General features: G+C 43.1%; 1 protein-coding gene across 4 annotated transcripts in view; it reads right to left on the bottom strand.

The window, feature by feature from the left end:
- cadm4 (cell adhesion molecule 4) overlaps positions 1–19,518 on the bottom strand; it is a 151,155-nt gene that overhangs the window by 36,841 nt on the left and 94,796 nt on the right. The window contains exon 1 of one of the 4 annotated variants that reach the window (XM_008277409.1): positions 1,465–3,800. The exons of 1 other annotated variant lie outside the window; for it this stretch is intronic. In XM_008277409.1, the coding sequence (XP_008275631.1) occupies positions 1,465–1,561 (97 nt within the window). In that variant the 5' untranslated portion in view covers positions 1,562–3,800. Of the gene's footprint in view, positions 1–1,464; positions 3,801–19,518 lie in introns of those variants that run through there. 2 more of the 4 variants (XM_008277407.1, XM_008277410.1) reach the window with 2 other exon arrangements.

Genomic DNA, 19,518 nt, shown 5'->3' with positions numbered 1-19,518 from the left:
AAACGTGCACAAGCGAGTACGTATATGTATTCGTGCATGCACACACGTGCATTAAAAACTGCTGTACTGGCATGAATTACATAACCGAGCTGACTGCCAAGACACACACTCATTCTTTCACTGTATCACTCACTCCCCCATTGTCACCCCCAACAACATCCCACAAACCTTCTGTTAATTTAATGTGCAAAAACAACAGCAACAACAACAAAAAAAGAAACCACTGGATTTAGATTTTGGCACAGAGGAGACAGCACTGTGCGCAGCTGTGCTATGTTTACCAACCAACAGCGATAAAAAAATACCATCATGTATTAAATGCATAATAATAATGACAGGAGGTATTAATAGCACCGAGCGACTCCGCCACTGATCTCACTGCGCTTCATATACTGCTTTTTCTTACCATCTCTGCCTTGTGTTCAATCAATTTTATGACTCTTGGTTTCAGATCTCGACCTCATGCAGCTCCTTTTGAGGCCTTGTCTCTTGTTTTATCTTTGTACCCATCCCCTCCATCTCTGTCTTTCTTCCCTACACACACAGACTGCACTGTTCTCCATCTCTGTCTCACTATTTCTTCTTTTCTGCCTTTGCTGCTCCCTCCCTTCCTCCCTCACATACAGTATGAGTTTCTATCAGGCCAAATCCTTCTTTCCTTGTGTCAGTCTGTCTCTTAAAAAAAAAAAAAAAAAGATACTGGTGTCTTGCACTTCACTTTCTCCCCTCCATTCCCTTTCTATTTAAAAAAAAAGAAACCTCTCCGTTTGGTTCACTATATCTCTCCTACTCTAGGGTCCAACTTTAATTTATTAGGTTCTTCAGAGAAAAGCTGAGAAAAAGGCTTCAGCCACTCTTATATCTCTCTTTCTTTCTCTGTTTTCATTTGCTACTGTTTTCATTTAAGTCCTTTGCTTTCCACCCGTCCCCTCTCTTTCTCTGTCTGGTCTCTCGTTCCCCCAGTCCTTTCACCCCCTGGGCATACACTCCTGTCATCATATTCTCTCTGTACTTAATCTTAATTACCAATTCTAACTTAATTACCAGCATTTTGAACAATTCATCTGAAGCCCTCATTTCACGATTCCATCATGAGCTATCCCCCATTGGTCATGTGCTGGGCACTGCACTGGATCTCATTCTGTATCACTTTACACCAATTACTATCGTATTCAAAATTCCGTTATCTTTTTTTTTATTAACAAAAACATTACGTTGCAACATTTAGAGGTATATCTGCGGGGAGTTTCATTTACATGAACAAAGAGCTTGTACTTACACTAAATTGCCCCCCATCCTGGATAGAATATAAAATGAGTGTATACATGTGAACATTATGTGCTTGTTTCCCTGAGTTATTTAGTCTGTAATGACACCTGAGTATTCCTCCGCAATCAATACTGCACATCTCATTTCATCTGTACGTGTGTGTGTACGAGCACGCGACGGGAGTGCATGACTTACGAGTGAAGCAGAGCAGGACCAGGACCAGGCTGCGCAGGGCCAGAGAGAAGGGGGCAGGGAGGAGGCGGCAGAGGACAGAGCTTCGGACAGGCCTCATTGTGTATTGAGAAGTCGTGTGTGTGTGTGTATATATGTGCGAATGTGTATGTGGCCGTGTGCGTTTGATCAATGGCTCCTCTGTGACCCTGCCTGCACTGCTATAGACAAACTAGTCCAGACACACACACACACACACGCACACACACGCGTGCACTCTGATTTCTTCTCAACCGCAGTGCTGCAGACACGTGCACACGCTAACTGCTCAGCTTTACATTAGTGCAACCAGACAGAAGTTGTTGTTTGAGGAAAGCGCATAAAGAGAGCACTCTTATGTTCTACGCTGCATGCAAAGAAAGTGCTTTAGCTGCAAAGTCACATAGGACTGACTTGTTGCCAGGGCTTGCGTGCAGTGCACAGACGTTTGGCCAGAGCTCGGAGCGATAACAGAGCGAGCGATTTAGGCGATATATCACAATGCACACAGAGATGAGCTTAGAGCAACAAATTTCCTCTGTTGACTAGCACCTTGTGTTGCTTAGAAAGAACTTACGACGCGTATTGTTTTAAATCCATACAAAGGGAAAAGCTCAAAGCCGTCCAGGGTTTCCGTCCCATCTAAACAAAGCGGCAACAAAGCGAACACAGATAGGCGAGCTATTTTTTTTTTTTCCACCACAGCGCTCTGAGCCTCCTGAGACCAAAGCCTAAGACTCTCAGATCGATAAACCAGAAAAACCAATACCATAGGTGTCCAAGCAGACCTGCAATACTGTAGTCTTTACCAGTAATAGTATTCGGTGGTGGCAACTTCACAATTAACTGAATGAGTGTCAAACTGAGATGCAAGCAAGTTCGAGCAAAAGGAGCCCTAACGATCAGCTTGCACAGTTAACCACAACAACATATGCTTCTTGTCTCCTGTAGGTCAAAAAACACTGCTCCAAGGAACAGAAAACATCAATACAGCCATATTTCAGTCAGATACAGCCTGAGAAAGTGTGCTCCAAAGGAAATCTAGTTTATCCGATCTAGCGTTGACTGAATGCTAACTTTTAAAATAGAGCTATCTACAATGCTGTGCCCTCAAGGACAGAGAAATCTAGGGCAACAATGTTCATTCTCAAACATATTGCGTTTTAATGAGTCAAACAAGGTTTTCAGCTCTTCTCACCCAACAAAACAACGAGTCGGTGCTCCTTTGTGCTATTACCACACTGGCCAGGGCTCTGGAGAGATGGAGACACAATCCAACTGCAACTCATCTGGAGATAGCTGAGGTTAAATAAAATTCATTGAGCTCATGCACTGCTCTATAAAGAGTGCTCGGCCCTGTGTAGAATAACCAACTTGCGAAGGTGTTGAGCAAACTGCAGCTTTAGTTCCAGATATTACGTATTTGGTCTGCTATTTTACCCCAGAGACTTGCACATTATCCTGACGAGGTATCTACCATTATTCGCTTGAATGCTAGAATGCTGTCGATACGCTATCATGTACACACTGTAGCGTAAATGGACAGTGATTTTACATGGTAATTTTAGACACCTCAGAATAATCACAGGCTATCAGACAGTATAATCGCGCAGCATCGACCTGCCTAACTCTTCCTATCCAACATGCTCCACTGGGTGCAGTCAGCGCCTGGGTGCACTCCAGATACACACTCACTCATACACACTAATCTGAAAGCCTGCTGTGTTTAAGGTCCGGACAGAATTCTGCTGATTGTCAGGACCTGATTCGTTGTTGGTCTGCTGGAGTGTGTAGATCCGGTGTGTTTGTGAGCGCCTAATGTGTGTGTTTAGAGCGTATAGACAAAGCGTGACGAACTGCACCACACACCTCACTGAGCACTATTTGATGGAATAAAGTGCGGGTGTCATCCTTAGATTACTACACACTGCCCACTCTCTCTCTCACTCTCTGTGCCACTGCAAACACAATGAGATTTAACGGAGACGGCCCTGACACTTCTGGCAAAGCTGAAAGCGGATCATCGCCGGTCTTTCCTACAGCGCTGACTTCATCGGTCAACTGGCTGATGCTGAGAAAATTACTCTGTGTTGGTGTGCAACCAGCAGCTCGGGTCTGGCGGGTCAGAGGCCGGCAGAAGACGGACGGAAACAAAGTCTAGTCGCTCGTTCGAATTGATCTCCTTAAATTGTGTTTAGTTTATCCATTCCAGCTCCCTCGCTCTGTCCTCTTCCTTCAGCTATCCAGTTCGCAGCGGTTAGTTTCCCCAAGTTTGTCCTCGACTCGCTTCTCTTCCTTCCCGTTGATCTATAAAAACTGTTATAATCCCAATGTGCTACCGCTGTTGATCACATCCATCTGTCTATCTGTTTTCTGTCTTCCACTTGTTTATATAACCTTGGCCTCCCTCCCCTTGCTTAGATTGTGTGTGTGTCAGTGGGGGATCAGTGTCTGCATATTTTGCATACTATTTTGTAACGGTTAGAGATGTGTGTGTGTGTGTGTGTGGATGGAAGCAGCGACAATGGTCGTCTTTCAGGTTGACAAACAGAGGCAGTGTGTGTGTGCGCGTGAATGTGCTTGACTGTCCAGTGTTGACTGAAGCAGAGTGTACATTTGGCTCTTTCACTATCTACTACCCATTAATTTATCCATGCAGGCAGTGACAGAGACATCATAGTGCCTCTTTATGTTAAATGGGTGTTTTTATGGCTGCAGGGATGCACACGGCTGTCTGCTGACGAGAACTGTGTACACGTTTGTGTGTTTTGTAATTCAAAGTGGCTATGGATAAAGCAGAAATAAACATAACTACGACTGTGTTATGAGAAATGCTGATGTGAACCTGGCCCATTAAAAGGTATCGGCTGCACATTTTTACACTGGTGAAACAGAAATCATCACTAACAGGTAGACCGACCTGTCAGTATATTTTGCATCAACATGTTGTGCATAATGCACTTCCTTTGTTCAAGCTCATTTCCACATGTAATATCATCACCGCTATTGGCAATAAAACTGGCAATACAAAGCCAACAGTGGAAACTAGCTACACCAGACACTGCGTCTTTGACTTTCATTGTCCTGTAAACTCTGAAAGGCAACAGTTTTACTTTTATAAATACTCGTTCTTAATCAACTGATCATAAACTATCAAATCTGCGACAGGATGTATTTACAAACATCGTTATGCATTCGATTGGAAACACACTGCTCCCTATTATCAAGCCAAATAAAGTCACATTTATTTATCAAGTGCTTTTAACAAAATAAGGTCATCACAAAGTGCTTTATAGAGCAACAAAGGACATAATTACAGACATAAAGAAGAACACACTGCAAATCCTTGTACAACTGGTAAGTATGTGTGAATTTGTGTGTCTGCAAAGTCCCTGTGTGGGCAACCCCCTGATGGGTGTATTTGTTTTTGTCGCAGTATGTGCGGAAGGAAGGGAAGTAATGGCAAATTGTGTCCCCTATCCCCCTTCCTTTTTTTCTCTCTCTCCCTCTCTCTCTCTCATCCAAATCAAATTTTTAATGGGCTTCATTGGTGCCACCGTGGAATAAGTGTTGCCAAAGCACTTAAGGGGCTTAAGTCAGCAGCGTGCTGAAAATATTAAGCACTCAAACAGCCTTACAAGGATCCCTGCCTGCTTAAGTATGCCGAGGAGGTCGTGCCAGCATTTAATACCAATGGTATTAAAGCACTCCGACAAGGGAAAGGAACAGAAATATAGATATATACAGTATGTACCACAACTGGGAATAGATGAAGAGATGCAGACTGGCTGGAAGAATCCAATGAGGCTGTGAAGGCATGAAGTGGACAGCAGTTGAGGAAAAAAGGGGACTGTCAAAAGGATGGAGGGACAAAAAGGAGAAAAAGATTAGTAGTGAGGTGAAGAAGTGAGCTAAACTAAAGACAAAGGAGAGGGGGAAAGAAGTGGTGAGACGGCTGGAGAGAGGCAGAGGAGAGGAAATAAAAAAATAAACAAGTAGTGTAGGGGAGGAGAGATGCGAGGGAATTGGGCCAAGGTGTGGGAGGTAAGGGTTGATGGGATAGCTGTGAACCAGCAGCAGAGGGCTAATGCAGAGATTCTATCGGGAGGCTTATCCAAGATTAAATTTCTCTTTGTCCTTAAGGCGCTTCTTGGGTAAGCGGAAGTGTCGAATTTATTTCTTATGTCTCCCTTGAGGTTGTTGCGGGCAAGTAGGTTGGGAGCATATATGTGTGTGTGTGTGTGTCTAAGCATGTGGTGGTGGTGATTGCGGCGGCGGCGGCGAGGAGGAAGGGGGAGGCGGACATGTATATGTGTCTGTGTAGGCGTGAATCTTGAGGGTTTATTAGCTGGCAAAGTGTGAAGGAGGGTATGCGTTCCTGAAAAGTACAGATAAATCAAATGAACATTTCCCCACGGGTGTTTCAGCACAAGTGAACATCCAAGTATTAGCAAGGTTACATCGATGTATATGTATATGTGAGCTCATACATTTACAGATATTTATAAATAGATAAAGGGCACATTCTGAAACCAATTCAAAAAGAATTCACACGCTTCTTTCTTTTGAAAAATGTGATTTATGGAGCTGCCACAAATTCCTAGACTACTCCAAAGTCACAAGGAAGTATTATCTGTCTGTTGAGTAATCTCCTGTGGGATTCTCCTCAGTGTTAACAAAACACATGTTTTAGATTCAGCGATACCAACAGGCTCGATTCCTTATGCACCGTGTTTACCCTTTTAAAAAAGGAAAACAGCAGAAATTCCAAATTACAGGCTATTTTCTTTCTGATACAAACGCCTATGTTGACTTAGTTTTGAGCGCGTTTCTATCATGTAATGTTGGAACGCTGATTCAGCCTCTCCCTGCTCCCCTCTCCTCCCTTCTGATTTCTTGTTTGTCTGGCTGACTTGGTGTTAATAGCTAGCCTAGAGCCATGCACTAGCTAATCCAACTGGGTTTGCTCTGAACTCTCTAATTAGAAAAGTCACAGCTCCTCGATCTATGGACACTATCACTGACTGCATTTTCTGGAGGCACAACTCAGGCTACTTCCTCCTCACCTCATGCTCCCGGGTAAAGGGATCAATACGGCCCAATCATTTGGGTAGGTTTTGAATGACACCACTAGTCTTTCTTCACACAATTTAGGATTACAAAGTGTTGATTTTCTTTATTTTTCACCGTTTGTTGACTGTGGAGTCTGGAAAATAAATAAAAGTCAATATCGCTCACAGCACGACAGTCTAATAAGAATACAAAACAGATATTAGGATTTGAATCACTGGCTGTCTGAAATTACATGGTTTGGATGGCAATGTACTCGCAAGGAGTGCGCTATTTAATACACTATTTTGTCTCACCTTTGTGTTCTGTGTATCTACGGTAAACCCTGAGATTAAACTCACTTTTTGGCAGGCTACAGACTTGGCACTGTCTTTCCACTGGTTTTCTAGGGTGGAAGGAAAGACATAAAGGTGGTAGACGTCGTAGACATCCTGTTATTTGTCTCATCCCATTATGCATTTACCATGCATCAACTGTACAACTGTGCAAATTTAGCTGATTCTTTTTTCCAGCCTGGCAAAGACCTGAGCACGCATTTCAGAACACATCGCTCTTAAGTGACACACCGCAAGAACTGAAGACGGAAAACGCGATCGACGGCTGGTGGCGAGTCTAGTCAAAGAAGCCGGTTGAAGCGCTCCCTCTGCTTTAATAGAAACGCCCTGCTTTTGTTTCCTTCAATGTGCTCAATTCCCTTCACTAGATGGAATAGTCATGTAAAAAAAAACAGAATACACAAAACCTTTCTGACATGCATAGGCTTTTATCCAAAAAACAGACACACACACACAAAATGTTACTTTTTTGGGGCCGTACACAAATGTGACCCAGATTTGCAATTTAGATCTCTGCAGCACATAGTAAGGAATCTTCCTCTTCAGTATCAGTGCGGACAAAAGCTAGAAGAAGGGTCAAAAAAAAAGAAGAGTTTCTTACAACTAATTCATGCCAAGAGATGTCTGGAAATTAAATAACTTGGCACAATAAAACATTTTCTTAAAATCCCAGCACAGGATTCGTTTGTAAGCGAGAGAGAAAACAAACTCTCAATCCTGCCGACTGGGGAGCTCACAGACACCAGAGGAATATTTTGGTCAAATCTCACAAATGATTTTTTATTCTGTCATCCCAATTGTTCACGACTCCAGTTTATTCCTAATAATTTAAAATCATTGGTGTTTTAAAAAACAGTCTGTCGTTCATTGTGAAGGATACAGATGCAGATTTGTGCTCCGTCGGTGGCCGTATATTCTGCTCTTCCTGAGGTAATACAATGTCCAAGTCATAAATACAATACATGATTTCATAATAAAATGTTTTATGGTTACGTTTTTATGCTCCATTATACAAGAAAAGACAGTGAAATAGTGTGCCATGTATATGATTGACATGTCGTTAGAGCCTGATAGGACGTTGGTTACGCTAACCCCGTCACATTTTGCTATGATAGTTTTTTTCTTAAGTAATTTACTCTCGGGGCCCCTGGGGACCCTAGTCCTTGTACATTAGGTTAAACATGCTGATAGGATGAGTAATTAACACAGCATCCAGTGTCACCTTTCCTACTGTACATTATATCGAACCACACAGTCCATTGTGCATCTGAACTCTGTGACATAATGTTGTTACAGCACCTTGCTGTTATCAATTTAAGGAAACTTTTACTTTTAACTAACACTGCACTGCAAATACAAAATGTGCACATTAAATGTATCTGCAAAATGTGTGACGTCATCCTGTTTCCTTAATTTTCCCCACCCCTGTTTCTTGCTTTTATTTTTTTGCACAATATCTGTTCCTGCTTGACGAAATGAACTAAAGGATGATTTTGTAGATAACTAAAGCTGGCCAGAGTTTGACACAGACCTGGAACATGCCAGGAAATACACGGTGTCGAAGCACTGCCTGGAAACCAGAGACTGTGGCATTTAAATACTAGTAAGTGTTTGAACAGACCGAAACATCGGTACAGTTGTAAACAGTTGTACAGGCTATGTATGAACAGTGCATCAGACACACACATTTAACCCTATGCAGGACTTTTGGGGTCTTTTGGACCCCCGGCCATTTTGTTTAGGTGACAGGTATTGCTTTTTTTTAAAAGATTTGTTTAAAATATAAAAAGAGGAACATTTGTCATGCATTTGGAACCAAAAATACATCAAAGGAAATGTATTTAACATCGTATAAAAGTCTATAATCAATACCAACAACTATTTTGCACATATTCTTTCTTGTCCTGAATAGGGTTAAATAAAGGTTCTGCAAAGACTCAAGTCAGAGACTTCTAGACAACAAACCACCAGCTGCATGTAACCTTTACAACAACATGGCATGGCATGACTGACATTAGTTGTTTTTACACTGGCACATTTCTCTGACAAAAGCTGAGATATGAGAGAGAAATTAAAGCATTTTTCTGTTCTACTGTTAACAGTGTCATGGTTACAACAGCTTTTGGAGAAGATCTCAACCCCATTATACATATTAAAGCCAGAAAAACAAAAAAAACTAAAAGTACAAAAGTCTATAATGAATACCAAGAAATATTTTGCACACATTCTTTCTTGGGATCCAACGGATGCCAAAAGACCTTATGGCAACATGAAAGTCCTGAATAGGGTAAAGGACACGTGGGGTAATGGCTCTTGCTAGTGCAAACAGTAATGTAACACTTGCAGTCGGGGGAAGATACAGCAGGAATCTATGAAGCTGCAGGTTTTCACATTTGCTCAGATAAAGAGAACGGCAGGATATGAGGTGTCAGAGCATACAGACCAACAAGGCGGAATGCTTTTCAACACAGACGCGACACTTAAACGTGCTCTTGGCCCTCGCGGTGCTCATATGCGTCAATAAAGAGATACACACTTTAAGTATAAGATTACAGGCATATTTTATGCATAACCATGCAAGCCCCCCTCCATCCATTGGGATGCAACAGAATGCTAAGCTCAGTCATGCCTTATTCAGTAAGATAAATGCAAACAGTGTTACCTGCCAAGTTGAAAAAGTACTGTCTAAGCTTCCTAACAAGTGTTTCTGTGTGTGCTGTGAGCCACATGCTACAAAACTACCTGCTGGGAGTAACACTCATTATCCATGTGGCATCGTACCTCCCAGTGACACACTACGACTCTTTGCTCACTGTTTTCTCTGCTGCGCTGCATGTGTCAGTCTCTCTTCTTTGTGCTCCCGGTGCATGTGCTTGCATCTGTGTGTTACGTGTGTGGAATTCTCCTTTGTTCCTGGATTAGTATAGGTGTGACAGATAGTCGTCGGTGTATATGTGTGTGTGCACCAGCCCGCTATCTTCCTCTGTACTTTCCAGGTATGCGAGTGTGATTATGTTTATTGATGTTCATATCAACCTGTCAAGACCGCAGCCTATATGATGTTTCATTCTTGGGCGCTCTGTAGGGGGATGTTTTATATAATTTAATGTGGAGCTGGAAGCAGGATCCGAACCAGGTTAACGCTATGCTGTCGTGGCAGAGCATGGATGATTAGAATTAAGCAACTTTGGGCCACCTCGCTGAGGGAAGGCGGGGGGGGTTCGGTGCCAATAGCCTTGCCCTCATTCCGCCAGTTCACAAATGCCTAACAAAGGGATAATTTCTAACTTGCATGATATAATCTTTTCTTTCACCCAGTGCCTCAATGGAACCCTTTATGGCTTTTATCACGTCCCTCTTTCCCTTCCTTCATCTCTCTCTCTGTGTCTCTCTCTCATTCACTGTCTGTTGCTTTTCCGACGCCTCCCTGCTTGTCTGTCTTTCTCTCTGCCTCTGTTGCATTTTTGCGATGCTTTTCTTGCTCTCCTCTTGTCTCTCGCTCTCTCTGACCTTACAGAGGGTCTTTGCATTGAAGTCACTCTTTCTCTTTTTCTTTCTCTCCTCCTCTCTCTCTCTCTCTCTCGCTCTCTCCCTGGAGGAAAATCACACACTCATCAGTTTGCCGGCTCTGTTCCTGACGAGCAGGCTCACAAGGAGAATATTAACGAAGCTCCTCAACCAATTAACACCTAAAGCACATAACAACCTTTTATGCCAGCAGATGCACTCGCATGCATGTGTGCACACACTGGCTGGAACGCGCAAGTGCTGCACAGGCACAAACACTCTACTGGAAAACACACAAACCTGGCTGCTACACACAATTCCATCTAAACACAACTCTTAGCAGAGGCTCACATAAACAGAAACGCATGCCGTGGCCTCAAAGCAAAGATTCGCTATCGCACACGCACGTGCACGCTCGCACGACTGCGCCGACGAGTATGCATGTATGCAGAGGGAGGGAGACATTTATAGGAGCAAGAGGCGGCATTGTGCGGAAGGGAGATGCAAAACGAAGTGATGAGCAGCGGTGAGGCAAAGGGGGAGAAGAAAGAGAGGAGGGAGAGGAGGAAAGATTACGAGAGTGAGGAGAAAGACAGATTTATGGAGTGTGAAGATAGGCATAAAGAAAAGGGGAAAATCAGTGATAGAAGGTTAACGTGGCTTGGCTGCTCTTGACATGGTTCATGCTAATTTGAAGGGTTTAGTGGTGGATGGGTGTTCGCGCGCACACACACACACACACATATATTGGACATACTTCTCTTTGCCAGGACAACACAATGCATAAAACATGGCGGCTTTAATAGTGAACCTTTGCACGCACGCACACACACATTTCTGGACACGTGGGGCAGTAGCCTCGTATGCATAAAACATGGTGAGAGACAGCAGGAGCAAGGGGCGTGAGGGAGATAGGAAGAACAAGTGCGAACGGACAAAAAGCGTATGGTAATGACCCGGATAACGAAAGACGGCCACGAGGGGTGGAGAGTCAGAAGGAGAGCGAGAGAGGGGCGAGAGTGACTGCGATAAAGGGAAGGAGAGAGAGAAACTTTCCTCACGGCCTGCTGCTTTCGGATCGAACGGCGTGCAAATGAAAAATGGAGATGAAATAATTAGACAGGCTGACTAGAAGCGCTCATCTAAATATGTAAATGCACTTAATTTTACTTTGATTTGCTCCACTGCTTCCCTATCACTCTCCCACTTCCTTCGTTCCATTCTTTCCCTGTCATGCGTTTATATTCCGCTCTCTTCATGTTTTTTTTTTTTCCATCTTCCTTTCTTGCCCTCCCTCCGTCTCTCTCTGTCACATGCTTCCCCTCCCTCACTGTCGTTCTTTCTTCTCTATTTTGTCCCTCTGCATATTAAAGCTATAGTATGTTAATACATACTAGGTGCGTGCACTCCATTATTCGCTGTGTTATGGACTTGCAGCAGTGTGTACGCTGGAAAGAGGAGCGGGTGTGTTTAATTAGTTCATTCCTCAGTCTGTGCATTTCTACATACAAAGCAACATGCATGCAGGTGTATGTTTAAAGGAGAGGTTTGGATTTTTTTAAGGTCCATCCTACTACAATATGCCGCACATAAGAGTTCATGTTTGTGTGAAATTATGCCACCTCTGTGACACAGCACTAGTTAAGAGGCTATCGCTTCATTGCCATTAAGGAGAGGAGCGATGATTACAGAGATCTTTCAAGTCCAACCTGAACGTCTGCGTTTCAGGAGATAATTTGACACCAAAGTTGTGATTCATGTCGGAACAAGAGGCACGCCGCATTTCAGTTGTTTGAACTTCCTCTTTAAGGCCGACTGCGCGGTCTCCACCTCTACTGCGTGTGTCCGACGATGACGGCAACAGTTCATAGTATCTGTTATAATTAAATACGCTGTGACAGGTGTCTGGCCCTTGTACACACAACTGGCTGCAAAATACCGTAAAATTAAAATCTCCCTTCCTCTCATATTTTTCAAGGATTTTTATAATTGTTTTTTTTTTTTTTAACCGTATGCCGACTGAAGATGTTATTAAATTAAATTATGCTTTTTTTTTTTGCTGCACTTGTATTTGCACATGCTGCTCTTGGAAGCCAATATCTCAATTTAAATAGGACCACAGAACCTCAAAGGATAAATGATAATGTGGGTGAATGTATATGTGTGTCTATTTAGTGCGTGGATTATAGATTATAAGAGTCACCAAGGAAAAAGGCAGCTGTCCCTCTTAATGACAATCTGTCAGAGCTCCGTTGTAAGTGCTCCTCCTCTTTCATCAGGCTGTCGTCTGTTTCACCAACCCTGTCCTTTCCTCTTTAGCCCGGTTTGTACTAAACATCCCTCACTGGGACACTCACTGTTCCCACAAGGTGACTCTGACAGCAGTCCTCCTGATTTTCCCTCCATGAGTTTCCTTCCCCCTCCTCCGTCTCTTCTCTCTATGCCTATTGTTGTCTCCCATTTTAATTTGCGTTTACCTTTCCTTTTTGGACTCTCTTTATACTAAAATGTGACAAAAAAAACACTTAATGACAGCACTGTGTGGCTTTTAATGCAGACCAGAGCTTAGAAGGAGTGTCCTGAGGCATGTATAATGAATGTGTTGTATACAATCAATAGCGAGTGTGGAACTGTTCTTTTATGGGAATGTTTTATGGTCTTGAGAAATAACTACAACACATGTTAGGAATGGAAAAGCAAAATTTCAGCAAAGTTTCTTAAACTGCTGGCTGACTTCTACGTGATAAACACTGACTAAAGGTCAACAGACCGTAGGGCCTTCGCTGTTAGTGGTGTGTGCATATTGTACATGTCTTGAAATTATTTTCCACTGCTCTAATACTCTGCACAGCCAGCCCATTCTCATTCCAAGGCATCAAATACTGCTGTTTTGTCAAAGCCACTGGCGTCTCAGAGATACGCGCAGTGTCCTTTGGAGCCGGTGCAACCTGAGTCAATATTTGACACCAATAGGTGTTTAGGAGTTTTTACAGTTTGAGGCTGAACCTGGGGCTGGTGGCATAAGTCATTGAACGTTTGCCCAGGAGACTGAGGTTCATGTGTTGGATCATTCTTTTTTTATAAATTTAGTTCATGTTTTACTGTGTGACTTAACTTTTGTTTTCACTCCCGGTTGGGTTGAGTTTTGTCACCAAAACTACTCGCTTAATGTTTAGAAAAGATCGCGGTTTGGGTTGTGATGAATGTGCTCAAACATCAAAAGTGATTTGGGAGTTGGACCGGGCCCACACAGCACTTTCAATTGCTTTTGCATGAGACTGTGCATCTACTTACATTTAACTTCCCGCGCTTAAAGCTAGGGTAGGGAGAAATGTCTTGGTGCCACTGCACAAAAAATGGCACAATAACCTTTCAGCATGTTGTAATTCAAGCGGTCTGAGAGGAAGCTAGGCTCCTGCGTGTCCTCTGAGCTCTGTTTTCAGGCATTGCTAATTATGACAGGAGACGCTGGCCAATAGCAGATCTTTTCAGAGAAAGTGCATCACTGTTTTGGAAATTCAACCGCCCATGCATGTCCCTTCAGATGACAGACAGCCTGACTCAAAAAAGAAAAACTGACTTCTCGAAATGAGTCTGAAATAGCGCCTGACAATGAACACAATGATACTTGCATCAATGCAGCTTAAGTGTTTCAGAGACAGAAAGAACTTTGTGATTACGTTCGCCTCAAGGTGGATTCGAAGCTTTGTGTTGTCATCTCAAAGGACTTTGCAGGCCCATAAGTTTGCAAAGAAATCATAAGACAGATAGTATTACTGCTATATAACAGCAGTGAGATCGCTGTCATGATTGGGATGATTAAAATGAATGAATATAGACCTGCCCAAACAGGTCAGTGTCTGATGAAGTTTTTGGGTATTGGGTGCACGTAGGCTGCATTTGCATACGCCGGGGCTCGTCTGGTAGGAAAGGGTTTAGAACAGAGAGGGGAAGGTGTGAGAGGAGGGCAGTGTTTTCAGATTTGCCTTTTCAAGATCTCTGCTTACTGCAGCTTTAAATAATCACGTCAGACAAATGATGATCAATGCAGAAAAATTACCACCTCGCTAATTGTGACACATGACGAGGCTCGTAAATGCGGTTTGAGAGGCAACGCTTGATAAACGGATTACAGTAATGATTACTGATAGGTGGGGAAAGTATGATTTATTAGATCAGAACGAATTCAGAACTTTTCTTCAGACTATTACTTACTCTTTCTTATCACTGTCTGTTTTCCTGCCACCGCTGTCTCAAGTCTGGGAACATGAACCGTCTTATGGGTTTTGATTTTTATTTATTTTCATTCAGGCGTTTCTTGTTCTGGCTGTTTTGTTTTCGGCTTTGTTTTTCTAAAAAAAAAATATTATTTTCATGTTTTTTTTTCCGTCTCTCCGAGGACAAAGGAAGGGTGACAGTCTTTGTGTTCAAAGATTGTTTCTTTTGCCGACATCAGATAACTAAAGGTATCAAATGCAGCATATTTTTCCCACCTGTCCCTCCCTCGCTGACACTCCACACGCTGCCCACATGCCTACTGTACTAAGCAGCTAGTTGGCATGTTCCAAGTACCTATCGCTGCCTCCACACAAGTGACCCTGACACAGCTCTGATTTGGCTCATCGTGCCCTCTTCTTCTCCTCTGCTCACGTCCTCCAGCTCTAACTGCCCTCAGGCTCTGTTTATTCATTTATAACTCGCCACCACTGTTTTTACCTACATAATAAGCTTTAGTGCTCTCTTCCACTGGACTGAGCAACGACCATACGGCTGCACACATATACACACACCCACACCAATCAGTCACTGCTGTGTGGGAATTATTAAGTGAACACATCTACAGCATATTAATCATACTTTTAATAAGGAGAGAAGGCCAAATTCATACCCACACACACACACACATACACACACTCATTGGCAGACCTTAAAAAAGGCACTCCAATCTGCTAATTGTTTTCCAACCGGACTGCTGATCAATTCGGTTTCAGTTCAAAAAGAAAATTAATGGGGAAATCCGTCAAATTTTTTAACTTCACCCTCGCTGTTTTTATAAAGGACTGTCAGTCACACACACAGCGCTCAGTGGCTCACAGCTGGGGCCAAGAGGAGCAAAAGTTGTTTCATCCTTTTGCGTCAAGTGAAAGAAAAATTATCAATTCAAGGGGCTTTCTTTCTCTCATTCACTGTGCGTCGGGGCTACTGGGCACTGTTTTCCTTTAACAATCAAATGCTTGTTCCAACCACTTCCACAAGCTAAAAGCACCTCTCAGAACACAGTGCACAGTGAATTCAGCACATCAACACACACACACACACACACAAGTATGCACATTCCTCTATTTACTCCTGGATGACTCAAAGTGGACGGAGAGTCTGCCAAGCCTCAGCAGAGCGATGCATCAAATGAGTAGCTCACAGCAATTAACCAGCTCAGATTCTATATACCTCTCATCTCTTTTTAAAAAATTCCAGATTTCACATTTAATTCAGCTTGATCAACAGCACGGCTGGTTACCTAGCTTGGGGGAACTTAGGGGATTTGAGACTATTTAGAGACTAACCACGAGGAGAAGAATTAGATACCAACCAGCATTATAAACACTTGTAGCACCGCTGCTATCAGGTAGTGTTGTATCTGCGAGGCCCCAGTACACCTGTTGATAATTCTAATGAAGACAATAACACCCCCAGCAGGGGACTAAATTAAGCTGCAGCAGTCACAAACAGGTCTAATAAGGCACTATGTGGGGCCGGCACACCAATACACAGATTCCAGGCTGTGTGTGAGGGAAGGGGGAGAGAGACGAAGTGTTCCACTTTCAATACATGACCTCAGGAGATCCCTCATATCTGAGAGCACGTTTGCATAAGTATCCCATATGTATTCATCTGCCAACACAAGCTACACCACCCACAAACACACACACACACACGCACACATGCACACATAGACACACACTGTGTTTTATGATTGCTATGGCTCTGACAGCAGCCCTCCTTTAATTTCCTTTTAGTCTTAAATGAGGACTTCAGCCCATGGTTTGGTAATGATAGTTATTACACTGCTCTGCCTGCAGGAGACTTTGTCACACACACACACACACGCACACACACACACACACCATTTAATTGATACATGCGTAGCTGTGCAGTTCAATCATGAAGTTATTTTGGAGGCAACCAACACAGTAAACGATTCAAACGCACCCATGCATGCAAACGCCAGATATCCGCACAACCCCAACAGCATTACACACAGACACAGACATAGCTACAGACAATCATTCATTGCAGCTGGTCCTTCCTCCACACCCATCCCCTCATGCTAACATCCATCGCCTAGCAACCGCATATCAGGAAACACGCTCACCTCCAGACCCTGCCAATGAAAGGCAGTCAATCAGGTGAGTTTCTCTGCTGGGACAAACTCGTGTTATCAAGAGAAAGAAGTGTACGAGGAGGGGGGCGGTGGTCAATAATGTTTCAATGTCGCGAGCACTTACCTCCTCCTATTTTCCTCTGTCAAGCCTTTCACTCTGTTTTTATGTTCTTTTGACATAGTTATCGATGGCAAAGCACTCGAACCTCATTCTCATCAGCTCCACTCCTCTCTGTCGCCTTCACTCAGTGTGTAGGAGGCACTCTGCGACTTTGAAACCCAAACAAATTCTACACACATACCGAATCAGATATACAACTGCCAGCTGATACGTGTTTTCTATCAGTATGCTCCCAGTAAGTTTGGATCACAGGAAGACGAAGCACCACTCGGTCAGAAGACGAGTGTCATCTACAGGTTGCAGACATTTGTGCGTTTCTAAATCAAGTTTATGTTTTATCAAACATTCTGCATCGCACATTCAGATAAAATCGATCTTCTAAAGTGTTATTGGCCCGGCTGACAAAAACGCCTCAAATTAGAATACGTCCTTGTGATGATACTTTAGACAGCGACAGTGTTTATAAAGCGACGTGTTTTGAGAGGGATTATGTCCCACCAGAGAATTTTATTTCTTATAGTAGCTGTCAGGTGACTGACAGTAAGCAGAGCACAACGTAACACAGTGATATGAAAGCACTCAACCTGGGGACTCTCTGGCACAATGAGATAATGATAAAACAGAACTGTAACAGGACCAAATCAAGGCTTCATTTTTACTGTGATGGATTTTCTGTCTGAGGTAATTTTCAAGTCTGTTCAAGATGCTTTTTCAACAACAACCAAAAAATGGCTTCTGCTGATTGTAGAAAAGGGGGCTATTTTGTTCCACTTCTGTTAAAACATCACTGGGAAAAAAACATATAAAGGACAGCAAACTTCAGCACAAACTTAAAACAAACAACAGTATTCCCCCTTAATGACACAATTCAGACACTTTACGTACTGTAACACTGACGAAACCCCAGTCAAACCAACAATGAAACCCTAAGAACCAGACTCAGCATGCTCCACCTCACATCACACTATAATAAACTCTCTTTCCACTGTAGGACTTACTGTTGGATAGAATTTGTGATCCCCGTGCAGTACAGGATTTGGTCAGGATCTGTACAGATGTTGGCTAATAATCAATAGACATCTTTGGCATTATTGAGGTGATTCAAATCAATCAGCCAAGTTCATGAGGTTAGTTCAAACTGAATCTTAACAACCTTCCCTCCAGCAGATAAATTTAGGCTGACCCCTGTCTTGATCAAGCCTTTGATCCAATTGTCCAGATTGGCAAATCTGCTGTAAATCAGCCCGATAATCCTTTGGCACACCACCAGCCTCGCTTTGTCTGAGTCTTACACCTTTTCTGGCGCTCTCACTTTCCACCCTCTTCTGCTTCTGTGTCGTGCAATCAAGAGTAATTTTGGGTGTCCAGTTTTTGGAAAGGAAAGACCCATTAATTGTCTGCAAGTAGGTGACAGGAGCACCTTCAAACTTTAAATGGGCATTAAACTACCCTAGGTAACTCCTCAGTGGGAAGCATGGCCAAGTGCAGCATGATATATCTAGTTATTTGATTTAAAGAAATCAAAGAAACAAGTGAGCATACATTAGGAGTGAAGTCAATTAGTATAAGACTCTCAAGATACTGATATAAATCTTGTGCCTTACAGCACTTCAACATCACATTCAGTAGTTTAAATCAGGATAACCTTGGGCCGGCGTCAATTTTGGATAAATTTGGCAACTATGGCACGTGATTTATTCACAGCAGCGTTCTGAAGTTGCTCTGATTTACAGCCACAGCCGGGTTCTTCTCCTTCGTGTGGCGGCTGAGCCAAACAATGCAGAAAAACGTGATTTATCAGAGAATAGGTTGAAATTGTTTAAACAGAAGCTGATATTATAAACCTATAGTTATCTATAATTTACTCCGGGAACTTCAGGGTTTCAATTTTGAGGAACGCTGAGGATGTCGTTTAAGTGCGTGCAGCTTCTATCAATTCAAGGGCTCCATTATCACTGTGGCTCCTCATCCTAATAAAATGTATGTGCACAAGTGTGAGGAAGCCTGGCTATAAGGATCCGTCAAACAGCATGCTATTATGTTACCATGTCATCACTCCGGGCAGCAGGAAACGCTGAAAACCTCCTGCTTTTTGTCTCACGCCATCCCTCCCTCTGCCACACTCTATCATTGTGTCTCTATCCGTCTGTCCCTACGCCTCGGCTCCGATCCTTCCATCATTTCTATCTCTCCCTGGTGTGCTGTGCTTTTTCGGCTCATCGCTTCGCCAGTCCTCCTTTCTCTCTGGCCCTCCTTTCTCTCTCTCTCTCTCTCTCTCTGCTCTTGTCTTCTTGTACCTTACATTCCTTTCCTGGCCCGCTACCTCCACCGTACAGCCTCTCCTTGACTCCATCCTTTTATTCCCACTGCCAACACCCTCCTTCACTCCTCCTGTCTTCCCTCATGTCAGCGTGCATCACGCCATTCCTTCCATTTGTCATGTTGTGCGTCTTCATAATCCATTACATCCTGTGTTTCATCTACTCTACATGAGGCAATTACCTGTTTGTCATTGATGTCCCTCCATCTCACGTGTATTGATGCTTCATTGTTTACTTGGTTCTGGATGTACCAGTCTATCTATAACACAAGGATATACACAGCTTGCTGAGGACAAGTTCTTT

The sequence above is a fragment of the Stegastes partitus genome, unplaced genomic scaffold (assembly GCF_000690725.1).
Source record: "Stegastes partitus isolate 25-593 unplaced genomic scaffold, Stegastes_partitus-1.0.2 Scaffold97, whole genome shotgun sequence".
NCBI classification, from domain to species: Eukaryota; Metazoa; Chordata; class Actinopteri; family Pomacentridae; genus Stegastes; species Stegastes partitus.
The sequence above is the reverse complement of the archived record's forward strand: the minus strand, read 5'-3'. Positions and strand labels throughout refer to the sequence as shown.